Consider the following 25940-nt stretch of genomic DNA (forward strand, 5'->3'; position numbering starts at 1 on the left):
GAGACACAGAATCGGAAACAGGCTCCAGGCTCTGAGCCATCAGCCCAGAGCCCGACGCGGGGCTCGAACTCACGGACCGCAAGATCGTGACCTGGCTGAAGTCGGACGCTTAACCGACTACGCCACCCAGGCGCCCTAAAACAATTTTTTTAAAAAATGTTAATAAATAAACATTTTGAGACAGAGCGTGCTTGTGGGGGAGGGGTAGAGAGAGAGAGAGAGAGAGAGAGAGAGAGAGAGAGGAAAACAGAATCCCAAGCAGTAAAGACCCGGAGTTGGGGGTCCATCTCACCAACTGTGAGATCGTGACTTGAGCCGAAATCGAGTTGGATGCTCAACCAACTGAGCTACCTTAAGAAATATTTAATAAGCACCTACCATGGGCCAAGTATGTCACATGCTGGGGATACAAAGCTGAAGCTGATAATCTAGTAGAGAAGAATCCTATATAAACCACTAAAATACAATATTATAAGTGCAAACAAACATCCTAGGAGCACAAATTAGGGTGTAAATATCTTTGCTAAGGAGTAAGTCTTCACCTTTCAGTTGGGTTTGGAAAGCCAAGTTAAACAAGGGGTTGGGTAATGCATTTGTTAATACAAGGAGGGTGGTTCTTGTAAATCTGGTAAGTTCATTCGTGTATCACTATTCTGAGCTAGGGACAGGATGTAAGCAGCCATGGCAGAGCTGAGGAGGATGACAGCCTTATGATGGAACACTGCTGGGATGAATGGCTAGGTCTTGTTGCTGGGCTTTCATCTAGGCCCTTCTTTAGTTCTGCCCTTCAGCATGGTTAAAGGTACCTAGGGAAAGGCCCCAGCAGCCCCTATGGTCTTCAATACACAGGACAGAATTATATCTGGGATCTTTCCCTCTAAGAAGCAAAGGATGACAGAGTTGGAAAGGATACTGAAAATCACCCAGTTGTTTCTAATTTGCATGCCTCAGAATCTTGGGGTTCTCAAGATAGCAAATGAAAATCTGTAATTAATTTTCGATATTCCAAAAAGCTACCAGAAATCGCACATTTTTTCGTGTTATTAACCGCCAGGTTTCTTTGTTTTGTGATAATTATATCAGATCCACATTAAGTGGAGGTTCTTAACTGAGCTGTGTTCAGATTAAATGTTTTCCCATTATTGTTATGCTTAATTTGGTAAATAATTTTTCAAAGTACAAGAGAGCATTGTCGAATAAAATTGGTAATATTTGCCACCACGTTTGCAATTTACAAAGCACGGTTCACTGACTTCACGTTACTTTATTCCTCACGATACTGTGAAATAGTTTAACAGCAGAACCCGGACTCCTTGACTCTCAGTCCAGTGCTCTTTTCAACAGCTCAGGGCTTCTGGGTTTTTTCCTTGCGTCCCAGTCAGTCTACAGAGCCTTCAAACCGCGACTCGGAAGCACCTGCCGGGCCCTCGCCACTGGGTCACACCGCCCGCCTCTCGGGCGACGGCCACAGCAACCGCTCCCTCTTCAGGTTCAGGAATGCGGCTCTCCCCCAACAGGCGTGGTGCAGCGACTCCGCGCCGGCGCCGTTCCGAGTGTGGAGCAGAGACCCCCGGGCCACCAAGAGGGTCGGCGACCAGAGCGCCTGCGCAGTAGCTTCGAGCGCACTTCTCTCTCCCCCTCGCTTCCAAACCATTTGGCCACCCTACCATTCATTCCTCTCTCCGCAGTCCTTTCACCCTTTAGGACAGCCTGCCCTCCATTCGTCGCGAGCTGCAATAGCTGCCGAGGAGCCCGACCGGCTTTGCTAGAGCGCCGCCGGGAGCGCGCTGCGCGCGTCCGAGCGGTCCGCGGAGTCGTCTCCGCCGCCGCTCCCGCCCCTTCCGCCTCTCGTGTGCGCGCACGGCCGGCCTTCGGCGCGCCCGGGTTGGCTGCTGCGGGGCCCGCGGTGGTGGCGGCGGCGGCGGTCTCGACAGCGGTAGTGGTTTCTCCTCCGCTTTTAGGTTCCTCCGCCCCCTCCCGTCGGACGCTGCCGGGTGCCAGCCTTGAAAAAGCCAACTTTATTGTTCCTCAGCCCCACCTCCCGGCGCGGCGCGCGGCCTCAGGATGCACTGAGGCTGAGCGGAGGGAGGCGGCGGCGGGTCGCGGTCCCTCTTCTCTGAGCGCCCGGCCGGAGGTGGGGGGAGTCACGATGTCTGGGAGCCGCCAGGCCGGGTCGGGCTCCGCCGGGACCAGCCCTGGCTCCTCGGCGGCCTCCTCGGTGACTTCCGCCTCCTCGTCCTTGTCCTCTTCCCCGTCGCCCCCTTCCGCGGCGGCCGCGGCGGCGGCGTCCGGCGGGGCGGCCCAGGCCGCGGGCTCGGGCGGCCTCGGGGGCCCGGCGCGGCCTGTGCTGGTGGCGGCCGCCGTGTCCGGCAGCGGCGGCGGGGCGGTGTCCGCCGGCCAGTCTCGGCTCAGCTGCGCGGCCAGGCCCAGCGCCGGCGTAGGAGGGAGCAGCTCCAGCCTCGGCAGCGGCAGCAGGAAGCGACCTCTGCTTCCCCCGCTGTGCAACGGGCTCATCAACTCCTACGAGGACAAAAGCAACGACTTCGTGTGGTGAGTTTGAAGAGCATTGCCCTCCCTTTCGCTGGATGCGGAGTTTCTCTTGTTTGGGCTGGTGGGGTCCGGTGGGAGGGTGGTCTGTGGTTGGTGCCTTGGCGGTGCCTGCAGACCTTGAGGCTGGTGGTTGATGGGGGGAAGAAAGCTTGGTAGTCCCGGGGGCTGGGAGGGTACGGGTAGTATAGAGGACGGTGCTGGAGGGGAGGAAGTGAGGGGAGTTGAGGGAATAAATAAGAGGGGGCGAGAAGGAAGGTCAAATAAATGGTTGTGCGTAAAAGGAGAAAGTTGGGCCTTGGATTTTATGGCTATCTGGTGAGTTAGACACCCTGTCGGTCCGTTTTGCTTGTTGGAGTGAATTAAACTCGTAAAGGGAGAGAGTTAAGCTTCCCATGGTGGAGTTGGTCAAAATTTGCTTATTGAAAGTATGGTAGATGGTGCTCTAGACATGGGTTGTGAGTATTTTAAGGAGAAGTAGTATTTCATGTAAATATCTCTCCTGTGCGTGAGTATCCTCCCACTTCAAAGGGTAGACCACTTTTAAATCTGCAGTGAAGGCTACTGTGGTCATGAAGTCTGTTCACAAAAAATTCCACTTGTCACTGAATGTCTTGAAAAAGGGAATCACATCTATTAAATATTATCCGTGTGTCAGATGTAACTGTATTAGATTTGTATAACACTATAGTGTACTGGAACTTCTGTTTTGAGAAACGCCAGGTATTACACATTTTGGCATCGTAGTTGGCATCTTGAATGACACACAGTAGCATTCAGTTTTGATACTTGGCATAGATGGGTTATCCTTATTAAGCGAGAGATGGAGTTGATTGTTTTACTGAAAGCGTTTTGGGATTTTCATTGGGTTTGGTATCCAGAACCCAATCCAAATGGTAGGATTATGAGAAAGGAATTGCTTTTAGCTAAGTGAGAACTGGCAGGATTTTATGCTTTTCCTCTGGAGGAAATTGTTGATAGACTGCATATATTAGTAATGTGGGAAGTTGGCCTGCACTGTCATTGTAGGGGAAGTTGATTTACTTCAGGGTTGAGGATGATGTGAATTGTTGTCATTAAATAAGATAGGGCTAGAAGTTGGAACTGTAGGAAATACATTGATTAGACTTAGGTGTAGTTCTTTTTTTTCCTTTTTTTTCAATGTATTTTCTTTAAAAAATTTATTTATTCTGAGAGAGAGGGGGAGGAAGGGAGGGACAGGGGAGAGGGGAGGGGGAGAGAGAGAGAGAGAGAGAGAGAGAGAGAGAGAGAGAGAGAGAGAGAGAATTCCAAGCAGGCTCCTCGCTGTCAGCACAGAGCCCTGTGTGGGGCTTGAACTCATGAACAGTGAGATCATGCCCTGAGCTGATACCAAAAGTACGCTTTTTAACTGACTGAGCCACCCAGACACCCCTTTCTTTCTTCTTTTAAAAATTTGCTTATTTATTTTGAGAGAGACTCAGTGCAAGTGGGGGAGGGCAGAGAGAGAGGGGGGACAGTGGATCGAGAGTGGGTCCCGTGCTGACAGCAGAGAGCCGGATGATGGGCTTGAACTCACGAACAGTGAGATTGTGACCTTGGCCGAATTCGGATGCTTAACCGACTGACCCGCGCAGGCACCCCAAAGAATGAAGAAATGTCTTCATTCGTATTTTTGCTTTGTTCTTAAATTATTCTGGATTCAGAATTCATTCATTTTTCATTGAAACTTGGCTGTAATTGTGACTGTTATTTATAAATAACCAGTTTGTGATTGGGTCTAAGAGGTGTTTGTATCCAGTTGAGAGTGCCATATGATGAAGTATAAGCTAATGAAGCAAAATGAGCATTTTCAGATTTGTCCTTTTAGCCATCATTGGCATTTTAATTTTCAGAAGGCTGAAAGAAAACAAATATGTCAGCATTCATATAGCATTCACATAGAATATGTGAGAAATAAAGGAATCCATCATTCATTCAAGATACTTATTTGGCACACAATGTCTGCGAGGCACCACATGGGTTGCATTGTACTTACTATTGGCCATTTTGTAGGGAGTTGGAGAGCCATAGAGTAGTATAAACAGCTGGCATTGATTTTTTTTTTTCTTTGCGGGGTCTTGGGGAGGTAAGATTATTAAAATTTTTGTTAGTCACCTACCTTTTAACAATTTCAGTCTATTTTCCCAAGTCCTAACCTGGAAGTACCCAGTGAAAGTCTTTAGTTAAAAATTGTGAGGGGCGCCTGGGTGGCTCAGTCGGTTAAGCGGCCGACTTCGGCTCAGGTCATGATCTCGCGGTCCGTGAGTTCGAGCCCCGCGTCGGGCTCTGTGCTGACAGCTCAGAGCCTGGAGCCTGTTTCAGATTCTGTGTCTCCCTCTCTCTGACCCTCCCCCATTCATGCTCTGTCTCTCTCCTGTCTCTCTCAAAAATAAATAAACGTTAAAAAAAATTAAAAAAAAATTGTGAATATTTCTGGGGCACTTGGGTGGCTCAGTCAGTTGGGTGGCTCAGTTTGGCTCAGGTCATGATCTTACGGTTTGTGAGTTCAAGCCCTGTGTCCTCTGTGCTGACAGCTCGGAGCCTGCTTCGGATTCTGTCTGTGTTTCCCTCTATCTCTGCCCCATCCCCACTCATGCTCTGTCTCTCTCTGTCTTAAAAATAAATGAAACATTTTAAAAAATTGTGAATATTTCACTTTCTAAGAATCTCATTAGTCCATTATTTCTTTTTTGGTGGGGTTGAATATTCAGAAGAATTCATTAATAGGAATCTATCTTCCCAATTCTCAAGCTAGATTTGGTTTGGCCAGCCTTTTGGGGTAGAAGAAAGGGATTAGGATTAGGCGGGGGCCAAGGAATCTTTTTCATTTCTAATTGGCTTTGGGTGGTTGTTCTTGTTTTATATGCCTCAAGGTCAAACGGAACCAACTGAAATTACTTTATGCTTTTCCATTTAAATGAAGCTAAAGCTTGAATAATGGTGATAATTCCCTATTCATCAGATTTTAAAACCCATGTTTATACTTCACATTTCATTTTATCCTTAAAACAATTCTGTGAAGTTATAGATGACTTCCAGTTTTGCTATAATACTAATATAATTGTATTCCCGTTGAGGTACAGAGAAGTAATTTTGTTTCAGATTGGTCAACTATGGGTAAAATGAGAACTCAGATCTCCCAGTTCTCAATTTAGTGCATTATTTGTATTTTTTAGCCTATGCTACTCCCCCCCCCCTTTTTTTTTAAGATTTTATTTTTAAGGAAATCTCTGCACCCAACTCGGGGTTTGAATTTACAATCCCGAGATTAAGAGTTGCATACTCCACCAATTGAGCCAGCCAGGCACCCCTAGCCTCCTGATTCTTAAATGTGGTAGGTTGGAGGGAAACAGCTGTTTCATAATCACAGGAGATATATTGTTTATCCCTGACCATTCTCTCCTCCTGCCCACGTCCCAAGAGGACATACTAGAATTGGAGGCTTGAGTGGTAGTGTAATTTGCAAAAGCTACCTAGGTGATAATAACCTATCTTTCCCCTTTTTTGAGAACAGTTGATTTAAAATCAAATGCCTGATTTTCAGTAACACACATTGGATTCTCTTGACTTCTATCATATTTGAAAGTAAGTTTACATTTAATTGCACAATTGATGAACATTTTAGGAATTTATGGTTTTCATGTAAATGTTTTTTTCATACAAAGGATTGAAAGTATTAAGTTGTAGAGAATTTTTTTTTAAGTTATTTTTTTATTTATTGTAAGATTAAAGAGCACAAATGGGGTAGGGGCAGAGAGAGAGGGAGAGAGAATTTCAAGCAGGCTCCGCACTGGTACCATGCAGAGCCTGATGCTGGACTCAAGCTCAAAAACCATGAGATCATGACCTAAGCGGAAATCAAGAGTTAGACACTTAACCAACTGAACCACCTAGGTGCCCCAAGTTGAAGATAATTCTAATAGTGTATTGTAGTTGGAGAATCTGTAGTACAGGAGAGGGTAGTATTTAGCTGAAGTTGGGTAAATCTTTAACATTCAAAGGAAGTCTTTGTTATTTTGATTTTTCTAATTTTTCTTACATGAGCCATTTAAATTGATGAATCTAAGATGACTTGTTTCTTCTATCACATTACTGTTGCTTCTTCATTAGCTTTTCCAACTACCTAAATTCCTTTTTCTACCTCTGCAAGTCTCAGTTATTCTCTAAGTTGAGGCAGAAATAAATATTTTCTTTTTTATTTATTTTTTTAATGTTTATTTTTGAGAGAGAGTGAGAGACTGAGTGAGGTAGGAGCAGAAAGAGAGAGAGAGAGAGAGAGAGAGAGAGAGAGAGAGAGAGAGAGAGACTCTGAAACAGGCTCCAGGCTTGAAGCTGTCAGTACAGAGCCTGACACCAGGCTTGAACTCAGGAACGGCGAGATCATGACCTAGGCGGAAGTCGGATGCTTAACCGACGGAGCCACCCAGGCGCCCCAGAAATAAGTATTTTCAAGTAGATAGTAAGCCCCTTGTAGGAAGGTTAATTCTGATCACCTGCCTAATAGAAAATAGGTAGGATCTACATTGAATAGATCTACTCTTTAATAAATATGTGACTGCCTCTCTTGTGTCATGCTGTTAATAATAGACCGTCCTGAAGGAGCTCATGATTTAATGCAGAGAGAGAGACTTTTAGTCATATAATTATAGTTTCATATCCTGACATCGTTGCTTCTTCTTAGTACCATGGCAGACGTCATTCTTTTGAATTTTTTTTTTTTCAACGTTTATTTATTTTTGGGACAGAGAGAGACAGAGCATGAACGGGGGAGGGGCAGAGAGAGAGGGAGACACAGAATCAGAAACAGGCTCCAGGCTCTGAGCCATCAGCCCAGAGCCCGACGCGGGGCTCGAACTCACGGACCGCGAGATCGTGACCTGGCTGAAGTCGGACGCTTAACCGACTGCGCCACCCAGGCGCCCCATCTTTTGAATTCACATGTATGTCGGAGTCCTCAACATAGCACTCTAGGAAGCCATTACCTACTAATCACATTTAGCGCCAGAGATGAAACCTATTGATCATTCTTGCTGTTGTGTTTTTCTGGCTGTCAATAAGTGAAATAAAATAGAAATATAACTTGTCATGGTACAGACAACTTTGAACTTTTGGTTACATACTTACATACAGTGTATGTGCAGTGTATGTTTTACTGGGTATCAGGGTGAAAAATATTTGAAAGTTCCTGAATTATGGTGTATGATTTCTCTTGCAACTGAAAAGTAAATGAAAAATTTAGGTGGCCTATTGAAAGCCTAGTGAGCTTCTAAATAGGATTAAATGTATTTTCAAGAGCTGTTAAAGTGTATTCAGCTACTGAAATAAACTGTAGAATTCATTATGTTGTTATTGTAGTAACATCAGGCAAGAACTTGCTTGAATCTGCAAAACTGAAGCTTGATGAATCTCTTGCGTTATAATGCATGTACCATTTGGGTGACAATGATGGCGAAAGATGCTCTGCAGAAAATGATATTAAATCATAGCAGTTCATAATGCTCTTTCTGGCTGTCAGATGGCGGGTTGTCTGCCTCATTGTCAGCAGAAGACTTAGGTGAATGAAGTGGTAGAGCAAACGAAAGAAGATTATGAAATAGCGTATGAAAGACTATCAACTTGAATTCTGGTCTACAAATTGAAAGGAAAGTACTGATGCAGTTCATTACTAAATGTGTTAATAGCTACCTTTTCCTTTTATAAATCTTTTTCTTTTTTAAGTTAATTTTAGAGAGAGAGAGAGAGCATGCGCGCGCGCCTGTGCGCAGGTGCCCTGGGGAGGGAAAGAGACCATCCTAAGCAGGTTCTGAGCTGTCAACATGGAGCCCAGGGTGGGGCTCGAACCCAGGAACCATGAAATCATGACCTGAGATGAAACGCAGAGTTGGATGCTTAATCGACTGAGCCACCCAGGCACCCCAAAGCCTTTTCTGATTATAAACCAACATTACTTATTTGATCATATTCTAAAAAATGTTTTTTATTTTTTTTTAAAGATTTTATTTTTGTAAGTAATCTTGACACCTGATGTGGGGTTGGAATCCACAACCCGGAGGTCAAGAGTCACATGCTCTAACTACTGAACCAGCCAGGAGCCCCTAAAAATTGTTATTGATTAAAGTAACTGTAGCCTTAAACCTTGTTGCTCATTTTTTCTCCTTAAATGTATATGTTGTTACTGGGGTTTTCTTTCTGTTTTGAATACTTACTTTAGCCTGCAGTCCTTTTCCTCAAAGCTGCTATAGCTTGGGAGAAAAGGTTTAACAGTGGAATTAGTCTTCTCTTTCCTGTTAAAATTTGTATTATACAAAATAAAAGGCTTCGTAAATTCTTGACTTGTTTTTGTATGTGGTGTTTCCCCATCTGTGCCCTTCACTTTACTTGTTCTTTGCCGTCTCTCTTCATACATGTATGTGCCACGTTCTAGATGTATAGGTTCCTATCATCTCAACTAATATTTCATTGAGAGTAAATTGTTTTCTCTTCATATAAGTTAATTGTTCTTTCATTTTTCATAATTAAGTTTCATGAACTGTTTTTGTGTCTGTTTCTATGTAGAGAGTAGGGTTGTATAATAGGTGGTCTGATTTCTGTTCACTTAAATTCTGGTATTAACCTGTGGAAGCCCATCTTTCTCTCTTCCTAGTCTGTGCGGTTTGTGGTGGGTGCTGTTCTTCACCAAATTCAGAGCTGGAACACATGACCCCAAGCCCAAGTAGTCTCTTGTATTGGAATTCTGTGGCTTCAGTGTTACTTCACAGATCGGCATTTTGGGTTTAATGGAGGTATTGAGACAAAGTTGGTTAAGTAAAAATTACAGATAACTATTTTTGGGACTCCTTTAGATACTTTAAATTCAAAGTTAATAAATGCCAAGTCCACCCTAAAGTGAATGTGATGTGCTAACCATTGGCTTGGTATACATACTCCTGATAAAATACATGCTCTAGGATAGGCCGTTGTTATTTGCAAGGCACTGTTTCTTTCTCTTTCTTTCTTTCTTCTTCTTCTTCTTCTTCTTCTTCTTCTTCTTCTTCTTCTTCTTCTTTTTGTTTATTTATTTTTAAGAGGGGGCCATAGAGAGGGGGAGACAGAACTTCAAGTGGACTGCGGGCTCCACTGTCAGCACAGAGCCTGACTCTGGGCTTGAACCTGAGCCCAGAAGTCAGATGCTTAACCGACAGAGCCACCCAGGTGCCCCTGCAAGGCACTATTCTAATGGTTTAACATTACCTATTCAGTCTTCATGATAATTGTTTGATGCAGATACTTTCATAATTTCCATTTTGTAGATGAGGAAATGACAGAGAGGTTATGTAATTTGTTGCAGTTCATACAGTTAATAGTGGTGGTATCGGTATTTATATCCAGACATTTTGGTTCAGAGCTCAAGTTAACCACTGTATTACTTTGCCTTTAATTCAGAGGCTGGGGGTTTTTGTTTAAATTTTTTTTTTAATGCTTATTTATTTTTGAGAGACAGAGACAGAATAGAATGTGAGAAAGCGAGCGGGGGAGGGGCAGAGGGGGAGACACAGAATATGAAGCAGGCTCCAGGCTCTGGGCTGTCAGCAGAGAGCCCAGTGTGGGGCTCAAACTCACCGAACTGCAAGATCGTGACCTGAGCCAAAGTCGGATGCTTAACCGACTGAGCCATCTAGGCGCCCCTGGAGATTTTGTTTAAAATTAGCTTTATTAAGGTATAATTTGTATACAGTAGAAATCACTAGTTTTAATTGTGTAGTTCAGTGAGTTTTGATAAGTGAATACGTCTGTATTATCACCACCCTAATCGAGATCTAGAACATTTTTATTACACTGGAAAGTTCGCTTGTGCCAGCACTTTGCACATATCTGTTCCCCCCACTTCAACACCTGGCAACCAGTGATTTTTCTAGCACTATAGTTTTGCCTTTCCTAGGATTTTGTATTAAGGGAGTTTTTCAATATGCAGTCTTTTGTGTCTGACTATTTTTTTAATGTTTTATTTATTTTTTTGGGAGGGGGCAGAAAGAGAGGGGGACAGAGGATCTGAAGCGGGCTCTGTGCTGACACCAGAGAGCCTAGCCTGATGTGGGGCTCGAACTCAGGAACTGTGAGATCATGACCTGAGCTGAAGTGAGATTCTCAACCAACTGAGCCACCCAGGCACCCCTGTGTCTGACTCTTTTTTTATTTGGCATAATGTTTTTGAGATTCAGTGTTGAGTATGTCACTAATTTTTTCTTTTAATTGCTGAGTAGTATTCTGTTATATGGATATATAAGATATGTATATATAATCAGTTTAAAGAGATTTGATTTTTTTTGTTTCTAGTTTTTGGTAATCGTAAAGAAAGTTGTAAAAATTCATGTTCAGGTATTCATGTGGACATACCTTCATATCTCTTGGGTAAATATCTAGGAGTGTATTATTGTTGGGTTGTATGGCCAAGTGCATATTTAACTTTATAATATACCGCAAAACTGTTTTTAATTTTTTTTAATGTTCATTTATTTTTGAGAGAGAAAGTAAGTGGGGGAGGGGCAGAGAGAGAGTGGGACCGAGGATCCAAAGCGGGCTCTAACTGACAACAGTGAGCCTGACATGGGGCTTGAACTCACAAACCATGAGATTATGACCTGAGTGGAAGTCAGATGCTCAACTGACTGAGCCACCCGGGCGCCCCTGCAAAACTGTTTTTAAAAGCGGTTGTATCATTTTCATTTCTGTCGGCAAAGTAGAAGAGTTCCAGTTCATGTTCTTGCTGGCATTTGGTCTTTCAATGTTTTTTCAAAGTCTTTACAATTTTGGTTGTGCTAGTGGGTGTGTGGTAGTATTTCATTATCCTAATTTGCATTGTCTTAATGACTGATGACACAACATATTTTCATGTGCTTATTTTCATTTGCATATCTTTCATAAAATTTTTAAATGTTTTTATTTATTTTGAGAGAGAGAGAGAGAGAAAGAATGCGAGTCGGGGAGGGGCAGAGAGAGAGGGAGACGCAGAGTCCGAAGCAAGCTCCAGGCTTTGAACTGTCAGCACAAAGCCTGATGCGGGGCTTGAACTCGTGAACCACTAGATCATGACCTGAGCTGAAGTCGGATGGATGCTCAACAGACTGAGCCATCCAGGCACCCCTGCATATTTTTTATAACGTGTTCTAATCTTCTGCTCTCTTTTCTCATTTATCTTGAGTTGTCTTTCATCATTCCAACATATTGTGATGTTTTCTCCCAGTCTGTTGCTTACCTATTTATATTTTTACTGATGTCTTTGAAGTGCAAAAGTTTGAAATCTTAAGTCCAGTGTATCACTTGTTTCTCTTATGGGTTGTGACTTTTGTGTTCCATCCAAAAAATTGTTGTCTAACGTGAAATTCAAAGATTTTCTTAAATATTTCTTCTAGATACTTTATGGTTTTCTCCTGGTTAGATAAATGATCATTTCATGTTAGTTTCTATATACTGTGTGTGGTAAGGGTTGAAGATTTTTCCTCTCTACTGTGGGTATCCAGTTATTATGGCACCCATTTGTTGGAAACCATTTTTGTTCATTGAATTTCTTGGAAGCTTTCTTAAAAATTAATTAACCGCGGCGCCTGGGTGGCTCAGTCGGTTAAGCGGCTGACTTCGGCTCAGGTCATGATCTCTCGGTCCGTGAGTTCGAGCCCCGCGTCGGGCTCTGTGCTGACAGCTCAGAGCCTGGAGCCGGTTTCAGATTCTGTGTCTCCCTCTCTCTGATCCTCCCCCGTTCATGCTCTGTCTCTCTCTGTCTCAAAAATAAATAAACGTTAAAAAAAAATTAAAATTAATTAACCATGTGTATGAGTTTATTTCTGGAGTCTTTGTTCCATTGATCTATATATTTATCCTTATGCCTATATCACCATCTTGATTACTATATCATTTTAGTAAATCTTGAAATCAGACAGTATAAATTTGTTCCTGTATCTCATTTTGGTTATCTAGGTCCTTTGCATTTCCACCTGGATTTTAGGATTAGTTTACCAATTTCATCAAAAAAGCATGCTAGGATTTTAATTTGGGTTACTTTAATTTTTTTTTTAATGGTTATTTATTTTTGAGAGAGAGGGCAAGGGGCAGAGAAGGAGGGAAACACAGAATCTGAAGCAGGCTCCAGGCTCCAAGCTGTCAGCACAGAGCCTGACCTGGGGCTGGAACTCACAAGACATGAGATCATGACCTGAGCCCAAGTCAGACTCTCAACTGACTAAGCTAACCACGTGCCCCCATGATTTGGGTTACTTTAAATCTGTGACTCAATTTGGAAAGATATGACATTTTAATGATTTTGAGTCTTTGAACTATGAACATCGTGTATTTCTTCAATTATTTAGGTCTTTAATTTTTTTCAGTAGTGTTTTATAATTTTGTAGTTTTAAGTGTTTGGAACTTAAACGTATTTTATTAAACTTAGCCCTAAGTATTTCATGTTTTTAATGATGCTGTAAATATTATTTTAATTTCAACTTCTAATTGTTGCTAATGTATAGAAATAAAATTTATTTTATTTATTTTTGAGAGAGAGCATGAGAGGGGCAGAGAGAGCAGGAGAGAGAGAATCCCAAGCGGGCTCTGTGCTGTTAGTGCACAGCCAGACATGGAGCTCGATCTCACGAGCCGTGAAATCCTCAGCCAAAAATCAATAGTTGGATGCTCAACTGACTGAGCCACCTAGGCACCCCAATAAAATTTATTTTTGTGTGTTGCCATTGTATCTTGTGATTGCTAAATTTACTTCCTTTAACAGTTGTTTTTTAGGTAGAACCTATGGGGTTTCTGAGAAGACAATTGTGTCACGTGCAAATCAAGACAGTGTTACTTTTTTTTCCCAATTTGCATACCCCACTTACTAATTTTTTAAAGGGATTTTTTTTTTTGAATTTTCATGAGTGATACTGGTCTATGCTGTTCTTGTAAACACACACACACACACACACACACACACACACGGTTTGGTTTTGATACCATGTGTATTTGCTAGGTTTGCTGTAACATAATGGACAGACTGGGTAGCTTAAATAACAGCAGTGTATTTTCATACAGTTTGAGGCTAGGAATCCAAGGTCAAGGTATTGGTAGGTTTGGGTTCTTCTAGACCTCTCTCCTTGTCTTCCAGATGGCTACCTTCTTGCTCTGTCTTCACATGGTTACCTCATGATCTCTGTTGTTTGTATTCTAATCTCTTCTTCTTTCTTTTTTTTAAATTTTTTTTTTTAAGTTTTATTTATTTTGAGAGTGAGAGGGAGCAGGGGAGGGGCAGAGAGAGAGAATCCTAAGCAGGCTTTGCACTGCCAGCACAGAGCCTGGGGCTCAAAACCATGTGGGGCTCAAAACCATGAACCATGAGATTGTGACCTGAGCCAAAAAGTCAGATTCTCAACTGACTGCAACTGAGGCACCCAGGCACCCCTCTAATTTCTTCTAATTCTTTTTTAGGATTTTGATTCTTTTAAATTCTTTAAAATTTATTTGTTTTGAGAGAGAGAGAGAAAGTGCCAGTGGGGTGGGGCAGAGACAGAGGGAGATTGAGAATCCCAAATAGGCTCTGTGCTGTCAGCCCAGAGCCTGCTGTGGGGCTTGAACCCATGAACCATGATGTGAGATCATTACTTGAGCTGAAATTGGACACTTAACCGACTGAGCCACCCAGGCACCCTTTAATTTTTTTTTTTAATGTTTTTATTTATTTGTGAGACAGAGGGAGACAGAGCATGAGCAGGGGAGGGGAAGAGAGGGAGACACAGAATCCGAAGCAGGCTCCAGGCTCTGAGCTGTCAGCACAGAGCCTGATGCGGGGCTCGAACCCACGGACTGTGAGATCATGACCCGAGCCGAAGTCGGATGCTTAACCAACTGAGCCACCCAGGTGCCCCTAATTTTTTTTTTTTAATATTTATTTTGGAGATGGAGAGACAGTGTGAGTAGGGGAGGGGCAGAGAGAGAGGGAGACACAGAATCTGAAGCAGGCTCTAGGTTCTACACTGTCAGCACAGAGCTGACATGGGGCTTGAACCTAAGAGCCGAAGTTGGATGCTTAACTGACTGAGCCACCCAGGTGCCCCGTCTCTGATCTCTTAAAAGGACATCATTCATTGGATTAGGGCCTAATATATGATTTCATTTAACCTTAATTGTCTCCTTGATGCTCAGTCTCTAAATACAGTCGCATTTGGAGGTACTGGGAGGCTAGGATTTCAACATACAGATTTCAGCCCATCTCACAGTGTAAAGCCCTTCTAAAAGGAGATGAGGAATGTTATCTCTTCTTTCTTTTTCTTTTCCTAAATGTTTATTTTGAGAGGGATAGAGAAATCAGGGGAGGGGCAGAGAGAGAGAAGTGAGAGAGAATCCCAAGCAGGTTCCATGATGTTAGCACAGCGCTGGACTCCGGGGCTTGATCTCACAAACCGTGATGTGAGCCAAAACTGAGAGTCAGATGCTTAACCTGCTGAGCCACCTAGCCACCCTAAATGTCATCTCTTCTGTTTTCTGAAAGAGTTTGTATGGAATTGGTATGTTTCTTCCTTACGTGTTTGGTATAGTTCACCAATGTATGATCAAAGGGCTGTGTCTGTTCTTTCTTTCTTTTTTTTTTCTTAAAATTAAAAAAAAAATTTACATAATCCAAATTAGTTAGCATATAGTGCAACAATGATTTCAGGAGTAGATTCCTTAATGCCCCTTACCCGTTTAGCCCATCCCCCCTCCCACAACCCCTCCAGCAACCCTCAGTTTGTTCTCCATATTTATGAGTCTCTTCTGTTTTGTCCCCCTCCCTGTTTTCATGTTATTTTTGCTTCCCTTCCCTTATGTTAATCTGTTTTGTGTTGTAAAGTCCTCATATGAGTTAAGTCATATGATACTTGTTTTTCTCTAATTTCGGTTAGCATAATACCCTCTAGTTCCTTCCACATAGTTGCAAATGGCAAGATTTCATTCTTTTTGATTGCCGTGTAATACTCCCATCGTATATATATACACCACTTCTTTTTTTTTTATGTTTATTTATTTTTGACAGAGAGAGAGACAGAGCATGAGTGGGGCAGGGGCAGAGAGAGAGGGAGACACAGAATCTGAAGCAAGCTCCAGGCTCTGAGTTGTCAGCACAGAGCCCGACACGGGGCTCGAACCCACAGACTGTGAGATCATGACCTGAGCTGAAGTCGGATGCTCAACCGACTGAGCCACCCAGGCACCCCTATACCACATCTTCTTTATCCATTCATCCATTGATGGACATTTGGACTTTTTACATAGTTTGGCTATTGTTGATAGTGCTGCTATAAACATTAGGGGTGCATGTGTTCCTTCAAAACAGCACACCTGTATCGCATGGATAAATGCCTAGTAGTGCAATTGCTAGGTCGTAGGGTAGTTATATTTTTAATTTTTTGAGGAACCTCCGCACTGTTTTCCACAGTGGCTGCACCAGTTTGCATTCCCACCAGCAGTGCAAAAGAGATCCTCTTTTTCCACATCCTCACCGATATCTGTTGTTGCCTGAGTTGTTAATGTTAGCCATCCTGACAGGTGTGAGGTGGTATCTCATTGTGGTTTTGATTTCTATTTCCCTGATGATGAGTGAGGTTGAGCATTTTTTCATGTGTCGGTTGGCCATCTGGATGTCTTCTTTGGAGAAGTATCTATTCATGTCTTTTGCCCATTTCTTCACTGGATTATCTGCTTTTTGGGTGTTGAGTTTGATAAATTTTCTATAGATTTTGGATACTAACTCTTTATCTGATATGTCATTTGAAAATATCTTCTCCCGTTCTGTTGATTGCCTTTAAGTTTTGCTGATTGTTTCCTTCACTGTGTGGAAGGTTTTTATTTTGAGGAGGTCCCAATAGTTCATTTTTGCTTTTGTTTCCCTTGCCTCTGGAGATGTGTTGAGTAAGAAGTTGCTGAGGCTGAGGTCAAAGAGGTTTTTGCCTGCTTTCTCCTCGAGGATTTTGATGGCTTCCTATCTTACATTTAGGTCTTTTATCCATTTTGAGTTTATTTTTGTGTATGGTGTAAGAACATAGTCCAGGTTCATTCTTCTGCATGTCACTGTCCAGTTTTCCCAGTACCATTTGCTGAAGAGTCTGTCTTTATTCCATTGGATATTCTTTCCTGCTTTGTCAAAGATTAGTTGGCCATATGTTTGTGGGTCCGTTTCTGGGTTCTCTGTTCTGTTCATTGACCTGAGTGTCTGTTTTTGTGCCAGTAACTGTTCTTTATGTCTTAAGTGAGCTTTGGTAGTTTGTTAAGGGATTTGTCCATTTCACCCAAGTTATTGAACTTTTTAACGTAAAGTTCATAATATTTCCTTACACTTTTATTTATTATTTTTTAACTTTTATTTATTTTTGAGAGAGAGTGAGAGAGAGACAGCACGAGCAGGGGGAGGGGCAGAGAGAGAGAGAGAGAGAGAGAGAGAGAGAGATTGAATCTGAAACAGGCTCCTGGCTCTGAGCTGTCAGCTCAGAGCCCGATGTCGGGCTACAACTCTGATTGGCAAGATCATGTCCTGAGCTAAAGTCGGACACTTAACCGACTGAGCCACCCAGGCACCCCTCTTCTTACATTTTGATGTTTATGGGATTTGGAGGGATGGTGCCCTTTTTTTCTTTTAAGTTTATTTATTTATTTTGAGAGGCAGAGTGAGCACACTTGAGTGCATGTGAGCAGTGGAGGAGCGAAAATCCCAAGCGGGCTCCCTGCTGTCAGTGTGGAGCCCTATGAGACTTGGGGCTTGATCCCATGAACTGTGATATCATGACCTGAGCTGAAATCAAGAGTCTAAGCTGAACCCAGGGGCCCTACCCTGGGGGGATACTGCTTCTTTCATTCCTGCTAGTGGTAATTTGTATTTTCTTTTTTTTTTTTCTTGAACAGTTTAGGGGATTATTAATTTTATTATTTTTTTCAAATTACTCATTTTGGGATTACTAATTTTCTATATAGTTTGTCCATTTTATTTTCTAATTTATTTTTTAAAGTTTATTTAGGTAATGAGTGAGTGTGTGCCCCTGTGGTGGGGAGGGGCAGAGAGAGGGAGAGAGAGAATTCCAAACAGACTCCTCACTTTCTGTGAGCCTGACACAGAGCTGGAACTCAAAAAGCATGAGATTATGACCTGAGCCGAAATCCAGAGGTGGACTGAGCCACCTAGGCATCCCTGTCCATCTTCCATTTTACTAATTTTTGGTTTTATTTTTATTATTTTGTTCGGTTTTGAATTTTATCTTCTTTTGGTTTGTGAATATGGAAGGTTAGATAACTGATTTGGCCTTTTCTAATCCTTGCATTAGAGGTATCTTTTAATTTTCATTCAGTTGAAAATACTTAGTAATTTCTTGCTTGAACTGTGGGTTGTTTAGACACACAATATTCATTTTTTTGGTAATATTTTATTTTTAAAATGTTTTTTAATGTTTATTTTTGAGAGAGAGAGAGAGAGAGAACCTGAAGTAGACTCCAGGCTCGTAGCTGTCAGCACAGAGCCTGATGCGGGGCTTGAACCCACAAACGGCGAGATCATGACCTGAAGTCAAGTGCTTAACCGACTGAACCACCCAAGCGTCCCTAAAATTTTTTTGATTACAGTCAACGTAGTGCATGTCAGGTATCTCATTGTGGCTTTGATTTATTTTCCCATATTGACTAGTGATACTGAACATCTTTTTATGCACTTACTGGCTCTTCTGCTACTACTTTTTGAAGGTTGTGTTTTGATCTTTAATAATTAACTTGAGTCAGTCAACAATATACTTTTTCATAGCCAAAGTAAAGTTCAGAGAAAAGTCATTGTCCTGTCCAGATTTTCACCTTTTGGTTGAATGCAATTTCTGTGCAAGTATGTGTTATTTATAGTTTTGGGTTTTTCAAAAGTTCAAGAGCAGAAGGCTAGGGGTGCCTGGGAGCTCAGGCCATTAAGCGTCCAACTTTGGCCCAAGTCATGATCTCACAGTTTGTGAGTTTGAGCCCTGCATCGGGCTCTGTGCTGACAGCTTGGAGCCTGCTTTGAGTCCTCTGTCTCCCTCTCTCTGCCCTTCCCCCATAAGTATGTGTGCGTGCACACTCTCTCAAAAATAAACATTAAAAAAAAAAGGAACAGAAGGCTAACTTAATTAGATTATAATTTAAATTCAGTACTGTATTTGTTTTTTTTTTTTTAAATTCTTTTTTTTCAACGTTTATTTATTTTTGGGACAGAGAGAGACAGAGCATGAACGGGGGAGGGGCAGAGAGAGAGGGAGACACAGAATCGGAAACAGGCTCCAGGCTCTGAGCCATCAGCCCAGAGCCCGACGCGGGGCTCGAACTCACGGACCGTGAGATCGTGACCTGGCTGAAGTCGGACGCTTAACCGACTGCGCCACCCAGGCGCCCCGAAATTCAGTACTGTATTTGTAAAACAAAACTTAATAAAACAATTTTTTAAGAAAGTTACTTTAAAAAATCCACATAAGGATATAAAGGACACCTCTTCCATGCAACTTAGAGATGTCTTTTATCCCTGGATAATGGGCTAGGGGTGTTGTCCATATGGGACACCTTCCTGTCCCTACTTCCTTACAATAGAGATTTCTGTTTCTGTAGCCCCTCCTCTGTAGGCAACGTTTTTTTTTCTTCTGTGTGAACTTGTATCTTCTTTAGTTGATTGGTCTGTGATTGGCCTCTTCTGAAGTGTGACTAAAATATAACAATTACATCATCTTGGAATTGTCTTGAAAGGATGTTTTGGGTCAATCATGTTTTCTGTATTAGGAATTTGAAATAAGTAAACACCTGAATTGGACTGTTTTGATTAAAGTTCTTGATGTAGTATTGTTGGAAGGACTGTATATTGCAAACCGATATTCTTGATAGCAGCAAATAGAAGCTGTTAGTCACATTAATGGTAGAGCACTAGTGAAGATCTGTACTGCTGTGCTGAAGTCTGTAGATCCACCTTGAATCCAACCCTCTAGATCCTATGAGGCCTAGTCCTGGTGTTCCCCCATGAAGTCATTGTCCTAATTCTTCCACCTATCTTAAATGTATACAAACCCAATGAAAATTCTCCAATTGTAAGCCTTTGATGATAGTTAGAATTAATGCTCTGTTTAAGGAGGAGTCTTGGGAATGTGTGAATAGAATAACATCCAGGACAAGATTGAGAGTGTATTGGGTAATTTTCATCCTGGGGGAATCAGTAGTAACACTTCTTGGCCATATTTGATTTCCCGATCGAAGCTACTTTTATTGATTTATTTATTTCTGGTGAATACCAGAGATTGGCTCCACTTTATTTTTTTTATTAAATTTTTTTTTTTAATGTTTATTTATTTTTGAGAGAGAGACAGAGTGTGAGTGGGGGAGGAGCAGAGAGAGAGGGAGACACAGAATCTGAAGCAGGCTCCGGGCTCTGAGCTGTCAGCACAGAGCTCGATACAGGGCTCGAACTCACAAACTGAGATCATGACCTGAGCTGAAGTTGGATGCTTACCACCTGAGCCACCCAGGCGCCCCTCCACTTTATCTTTTCATGCCTGTTACTTGTATTTTTTTTTCAAGTTTCATTTATTTACACAGAGAGAGTGCACACGTGTGAGTGTGGGAAAGGCTGAGAGAGAGGGAGAAAGAGAATCCCAAGCAGCTCTGCACTGTCAGCTCGGGGCTCATTTCAGGAACCATGACCTGACCCAGCCATCGACCTGAGCTGAAATCAAGAGTCAGATAAAATCAAGAGTCAAATGTCTAACTGACTGAAGCACCCAGGTGCCCTGCCTGTTACTGGTATTAGTAATCATCATTTCCTTTCTTTCCTGCCCCATTGTGGTCTTATCCTTTTAAAATCTCTGCTCCTCAAAATAAATAAACAGACATTTAGGAGAAGAAAGCTGTTTTGAGTCTCCTTCGTTCCTTTTATTTTTGAGAGAGAGAGAGAGAGAGCGTGAGTGGTGGGGGGCGGGGGGGATGGTGCAGAGAGAGAGAAAAAATCCCAAGCCGGCTCTGCACTGCCAGCGTGGAGCCTGATGTAGGGCTCGAACCCACGGACCATGAGATCATGACCTGAGCCCAAGTTGGACGCTTAACTGACTGGGCTATTAATTTTTTTTTTTTAAAGTTTTTATGTATGTGTGTATATATGTATGTGAACTCTATACCCAGTGTGGGGCTTGAACTCATGACTCTGAGATCAAGAGTTGCATGCTCTGTCTTTGTTTATGGAATATGTGACATAAGACATTAAACCCAGGTCTTAATGGAGATAGATTAGGTAGAAATACCAAATAAATATAATCTCTACTTTTGAAAAAAAGATTAAAGTTCTTTTTTAGGGCATTTTATCATATCAAGTGAAAGTAGGAAGGAGTGTGATGATGGGACAGAGGCTGGAGCTGAACGGCTGTCTGTGAAGGTTGGTGTGGAGGATCTCATGTTACCAGTGTTGGTGTGAAAGGAGGATTTGAGATTTATTTTCTCCTTTTCACTCATTTCCTTGTCTTTCAAGGAAATTCTCTGGGGCCAGTTGAAAATAGAGGATGGCTTGGGGATGCTTACATGGCTACTGGTAGAAGGGGAAGGAGGAAGATAGAGAAATTGGAAGTTTTGGACATTTTGAGAGGAAGGAAGAAATATTCCTGTGGCTACTGACTTTTGCTTGGATGTCTTAGCCTTGAAGGATGAACATAAGTTTTAAAAAATATATTTTTTTTAACGTTTATTCATTATTGAGAGCATGAGCAGGGGAGGGGCAGAGAGAGAGAGGTACGGAATCTGAAGCAGGCTCTAGGCTCCGAGCTGTCAGCACAGAGCCCGACGCGGGGCTCTAACTCACAAACCGTGAGATCATGACCTGAGCCAAAGTCCGCCGCCCAACCAACTGAGCCACCCAGGTGCCCCACATAAGTTTTTGTATATTCGAAATAATTTTTCTTCTAAGATTTTCTATGTGCTGACAATTTTCATAGTCATAGTGCCGCGTATTGTTCGTTTCCTTTATCTTCTGAGATTGTAGCGTAGTGCAAGTGCTCTGGACTTAGAGTTAGAAGCCCTGAAATTTAACTTTAGGCAAATAAATGATTGACTTAGAGTCTGTTTTCTTGGTAAGTTAAGATATAGTAATATTCTAGTATAGAATTGTGAGGTTTAGATTATATAATACATGTACAAATACATTGTGAATTATGGAATTACAGAAAAGAATTGCTAAGGTTTGGCATTTGGTATCAAACTATGAAAGTGGTTCTTTGGTTTAGATGAGGTGTAACCACTCTTTATTTTTTTAAATGACTCTAGATTGTACCTTGCCTTTTTTTTTTTTAATTTTTTTTTAACGTTTATTTATTTTTGAGACAGAGAGAGACAGAGCATGAACGGGGGAGGGTCAGAGAGAGGGAGACACAGAATCTGAAACAGGCTCCAGGCTCTGAGCTGTCAGCCCAGAGCTCCACACGGGGCTTGAACTCATGGACCGCGAGATCACGACCTGAGCCAAAGTCGGAAGCTTAACCGACTGAGCCACCCAGGCGCCCCTGTACCTTGCTTTGATTATCTTGGTAATGATATGTTTTTAGTACTTAATCTTTGAAAGATTTGAATGTTTGGTTAGTTAGAACCAGAACTACTTATGAGGCAGTTGAAACATTTTGTTGCAGCATAATGGAGTTAGTGTCAGTACCAAGATCTACATGGATTCAACAGTGTACTCACTGTTTTATTGAAGAGTTTTGAGATTATATTGTGTACTAGTCAGTAAATTTGGATGCTGTTTTTGAAGCAGGGAATACATACAAATATTAGGGAATTTATAAATACGTTACTGATTAAAAATGTAACCTGAGAGTCAAACTGATTGTGGTATCACCCTTGACAAATGTGTGCTTTATAAATTCAAAATAGTGGCATTTAAAAAATAGTTTTTTGTATGTGTTCTGCAGTGTTGATTTTTACTTATTTTTTTAAGGTTTATTTTTTGAATGAGAGAGCAAGGAGAGGGGCAGAGAGAGAGAGCTCGGGAGATAGAATCCCCAATGTGTGTTTGGGGGGGGTGTCTCAATCCCATAACCATAATGTCATTCAAGACCTGAACCATAACCAAGAATTAGACAGTTAACCAAATGAACCACCCAGGTGCCCCTGCAGTGGTGGTTTTTACATGCAGTTAATTGACATAGATAACCCTTTGGCAAGCTTAAGGTTGTGCAGTATAATAATATCTGCCTTTAGTTTTTGGAAGTGGGTATGGAAAGGTCTTCACAAGAGCTCTTGGATTTTCTGTCTTCTTTTTTTGTTTTCTTTTTATGTTTTAATTTAGATAATGTCTGTTGGCCGATCTTCAAACATTCATGGCTTCCTTCCTTAACTTATGTTTCATGTATTGATGAGCTTGTGGAAGTAATCCTTTGTGTTTGATGTGTTTTTAAAATTTCTAGGAATTTTATATTTTACTTTCTTATGAGTGCACGTCTTTTGCTGTGTTTTCAGGCACTGTATTTTTAACCTGTAGGCTTTTAATTGGTTCGTTGTATATCTTCTGTTTTCCTCATTATACTTTTGTGATCTTTTAAATTATGGAACATATTTGTAATATATGTTTTCAAGAATTTTCTGCTAATTCTATTAACTGTCTTTTTGTTTCTCTAGAGTGGTTTTCCTCCTCTTTATGGGTCACAGTTTCCTACTGTTGTACACGTCTCGTAATTTTTTTTATTGGATAGTCGACATTATAAACTTGCCATTACTGAATGCTGGATTTTGCTTTCTTTCTCTACAGAGAGTATTGGACTTTGTTCTGGCAGTAAGTAAAGTTCCTTGCAGATCAGTTTGATCCTTTTGAGTATTATGTTTTTTAATTTAGTTAATTTTTTTGTAATTGAAGTTTTTGTTTTGAGAAAATTGTAGATTCGCATGCAGTTGTTATAAATAAATTAATTTAAAATTGTTTTGAGGGTGGGTTATGAGGAGCCATTTTTCTAGACCCACTTTATTTCCACGCTAATGACTCTTCTGGGTTTTCTATTAAATACCCTGTGTTTTATCATTTCCTGGCCATTTTTAACTGATCTTGTAGAGTTTTACCCTGGGCACATAGGACTCGTATTCAACAACAGACTTGAGAACCCTGTGTAGATTTCTAGAATTCTTTTTCTTTGCGTCTGCTTCCTCTTTGGTGTCTTGCCCTGTAAAGTCTTTCCCCTTTATCCTTACTGGACTTGGTGAGATTGGGGTGCTGTTTGGTTTCTCCTTTCTTTGGCTTGTGAAGCTTTCGGTGAAGGCAAAAAGCTGGGTCTGGGATAGGGTTCACTTCATTTGCTCCCCTTGCCTCAGAGATCTCAGTACTGTGCTGCCTAGTGTCCAGTCCTCCTCCCCTTCTTGTTTTCTAAGTGTACATAGCAAGAGGGTAAGTCCACTTACAGTTAAGTTTTCACCTCAAGTGCGGAGTGAGGGCATTGTGTTTCACATTGTCCTTTGGCCCATCCAAGGCTTTGTTTTGTTTTGTTTGCTTTGGTTTACTTTGTCACATTTCTTTGATTCTAAATTGAACTTCTTTTTCTTTTTTACACTTTGACATATCTGAAAATTGGACTATGTTTTATAGATTATAGAACTAAAAAAAAATTCCCGTTTGCTACGTGGCAGTTGGATGTAGCTTCATGTGGTCATTTCATATAGACGTGTAAACATAAAAAAATGCCTGCCTGAAAACTTGACTAGGTTTCAGCAGATTGGAAGGAATTCTCTGAGACAATTGTGAATTATTGTTTTATTCCCTATGAACTAAAAATTTGTATGTGGGAGTGAAGGGTGGAGGAGGTTCTGGGATGTGGTGAATTAGACATGTTTAGCAACATTCCTGAAGCTGGAGTCAGATGTAGGTTAGCTGGCTAAATGTAAACCTGACTTAAGATCCCAGTACTGGTAGGATTCTCTTAATAAATGTCACCTCACCAAAGTCAAGGAGAATACTGTGTGGAAAATCTGGATATCAGTAACTTAGTGAAAAGTGATTCAGAAAAGTTAGACTCTGAAGAATGAGAATTTTGTAGGAAAATTCTAATTATATGTATGTGTGTATTTTTTTTTTCACAATAGTGGTATCTGATAAAACTGAAGTCTAAAAGAGTGTTTTAGAGAAACGTAAATAAAATTACTATTCATTAGCAGAGTTGTTTCTTTTTTACTGGTATAATGTTACATCTTGTTGTTGATGACGTTCTTAGATCCTATTGAATAAGAGATTTTATTACTTTCGCCATTTCATTTTTTATTCTCCTGACTTGGTGATTTATGTATGTCTTTGAATACATGTATCCTTGTGAAATACATTTTTTGCATGTTTTACATTTATATAAATTGCATTATGCCACAGATCTCCTTTTCATTTCTATTTTCACTTGACAAAGCATCTAGCCATGCCTCCATGTATCTTTGGTTCATTCCTTCTGACTGTTGCATGAAATTTTATAGTGTATATTCAAGCACATTTTGCTTCTTTATTGTAGTTATTATGAGCATTAGGGCTTCTTCTAATTCCCTGCTGTCATAAGTGTGTGGCTTGTTTCAAGTGTCCTCATGCATGACTCTACACAGACATGCACTCACACATAAGCATATGCACAGCCACATATGTTTATGTAAGTACCTACGTCCATACGTGTATATGCATTTAAATACACATATTACATACATATAATCAAGTCTTTGCTATTTACATGTAATAGCATGCTATTTACATGTCTTTAGCTATTTACATGTAATCTCAGGAGTGGGGTTGCTTGGTCATAAATATATGAATACTCAGTCTAGGTTGCTTGCTAGAATATCTCTGCACGAAGATTCTTGTTTTTCATGTCTTACCTAACATACTTGGTATTCCAGTGTTCTAATACCTAATGGTGATGAATTGTTATTTTGTTGTGTTTTTTAGTATATGTATATATACGTATATACATATACATACATACATTTATTTATTTATTTATTTATTTATTTATTTATTTATAACAGGGGAGGAGCAGAGAGAGAGGATGAGAGAGAATCCCAAGCAGGCTCTACACTGTTAGTGTAGAGCCTGATGTGGGGCTCGAAATCACAAACCATGAGATCATGACCTGAGCTGAAATCAAGAGTCAGACTCTGCTTAGTCAACTGAGCCACCCAGATGCCCCCTTTAAAATTTTTTTTTTAATGTTTATTTTTGAGAGAGGGAGAGACAGAGCGTGAGCAGGGGAGGGGCAGAGAGAGAGGGAGACACGGAATCTGAAACAGGCTCCAAGCTCCGACCTGTCAGCACAGAGCCTGATGCAGGGCTCGAATCCACGAACCACAGGTATGACCTGAGCCAAAGTCGGATGCTTAACTGACTGAGCCACCCCGATACACGCCCCCCC

The 25940-nt window shown here is 41.4% G+C and overlaps 1 protein-coding gene across 9 annotated transcripts in view; it reads left to right on the plus strand.

The window, feature by feature from the left end:
- COP1 (COP1 E3 ubiquitin ligase) overlaps positions 1-25940 on the plus strand; it is a 279328-nt gene that overhangs the window by 16591 nt on the left and 236797 nt on the right. For 6 of the 9 annotated variants that reach the window (XR_006961642.1, XM_047076956.1, XM_047076957.1 and 3 more), the window contains exon 1: positions 2054-2550. The exons of the other annotated variants lie outside the window; for them this stretch is intronic. Coding sequence is in view for 5 of the 6 variants with exons in the window: in XM_047076956.1 (XP_046932912.1) it covers positions 2150-2550 (401 nt within the window). In the remaining variant the exon portion in view is untranslated. Of the gene's footprint in view, positions 1-2053; positions 2551-25940 lie in introns of those variants that run through there. 9 annotated transcript variants of the gene reach the window in all.

This window comes from Lynx rufus, unplaced genomic scaffold, assembly GCF_022079265.1.
Source record: "Lynx rufus isolate CCGP_SWC_20201006 ecotype Redwood Valley unplaced genomic scaffold, mLynRuf1.p SCAF_15, whole genome shotgun sequence".
Taxonomy (NCBI): domain Eukaryota; kingdom Metazoa; phylum Chordata; class Mammalia; order Carnivora; family Felidae; genus Lynx; species Lynx rufus.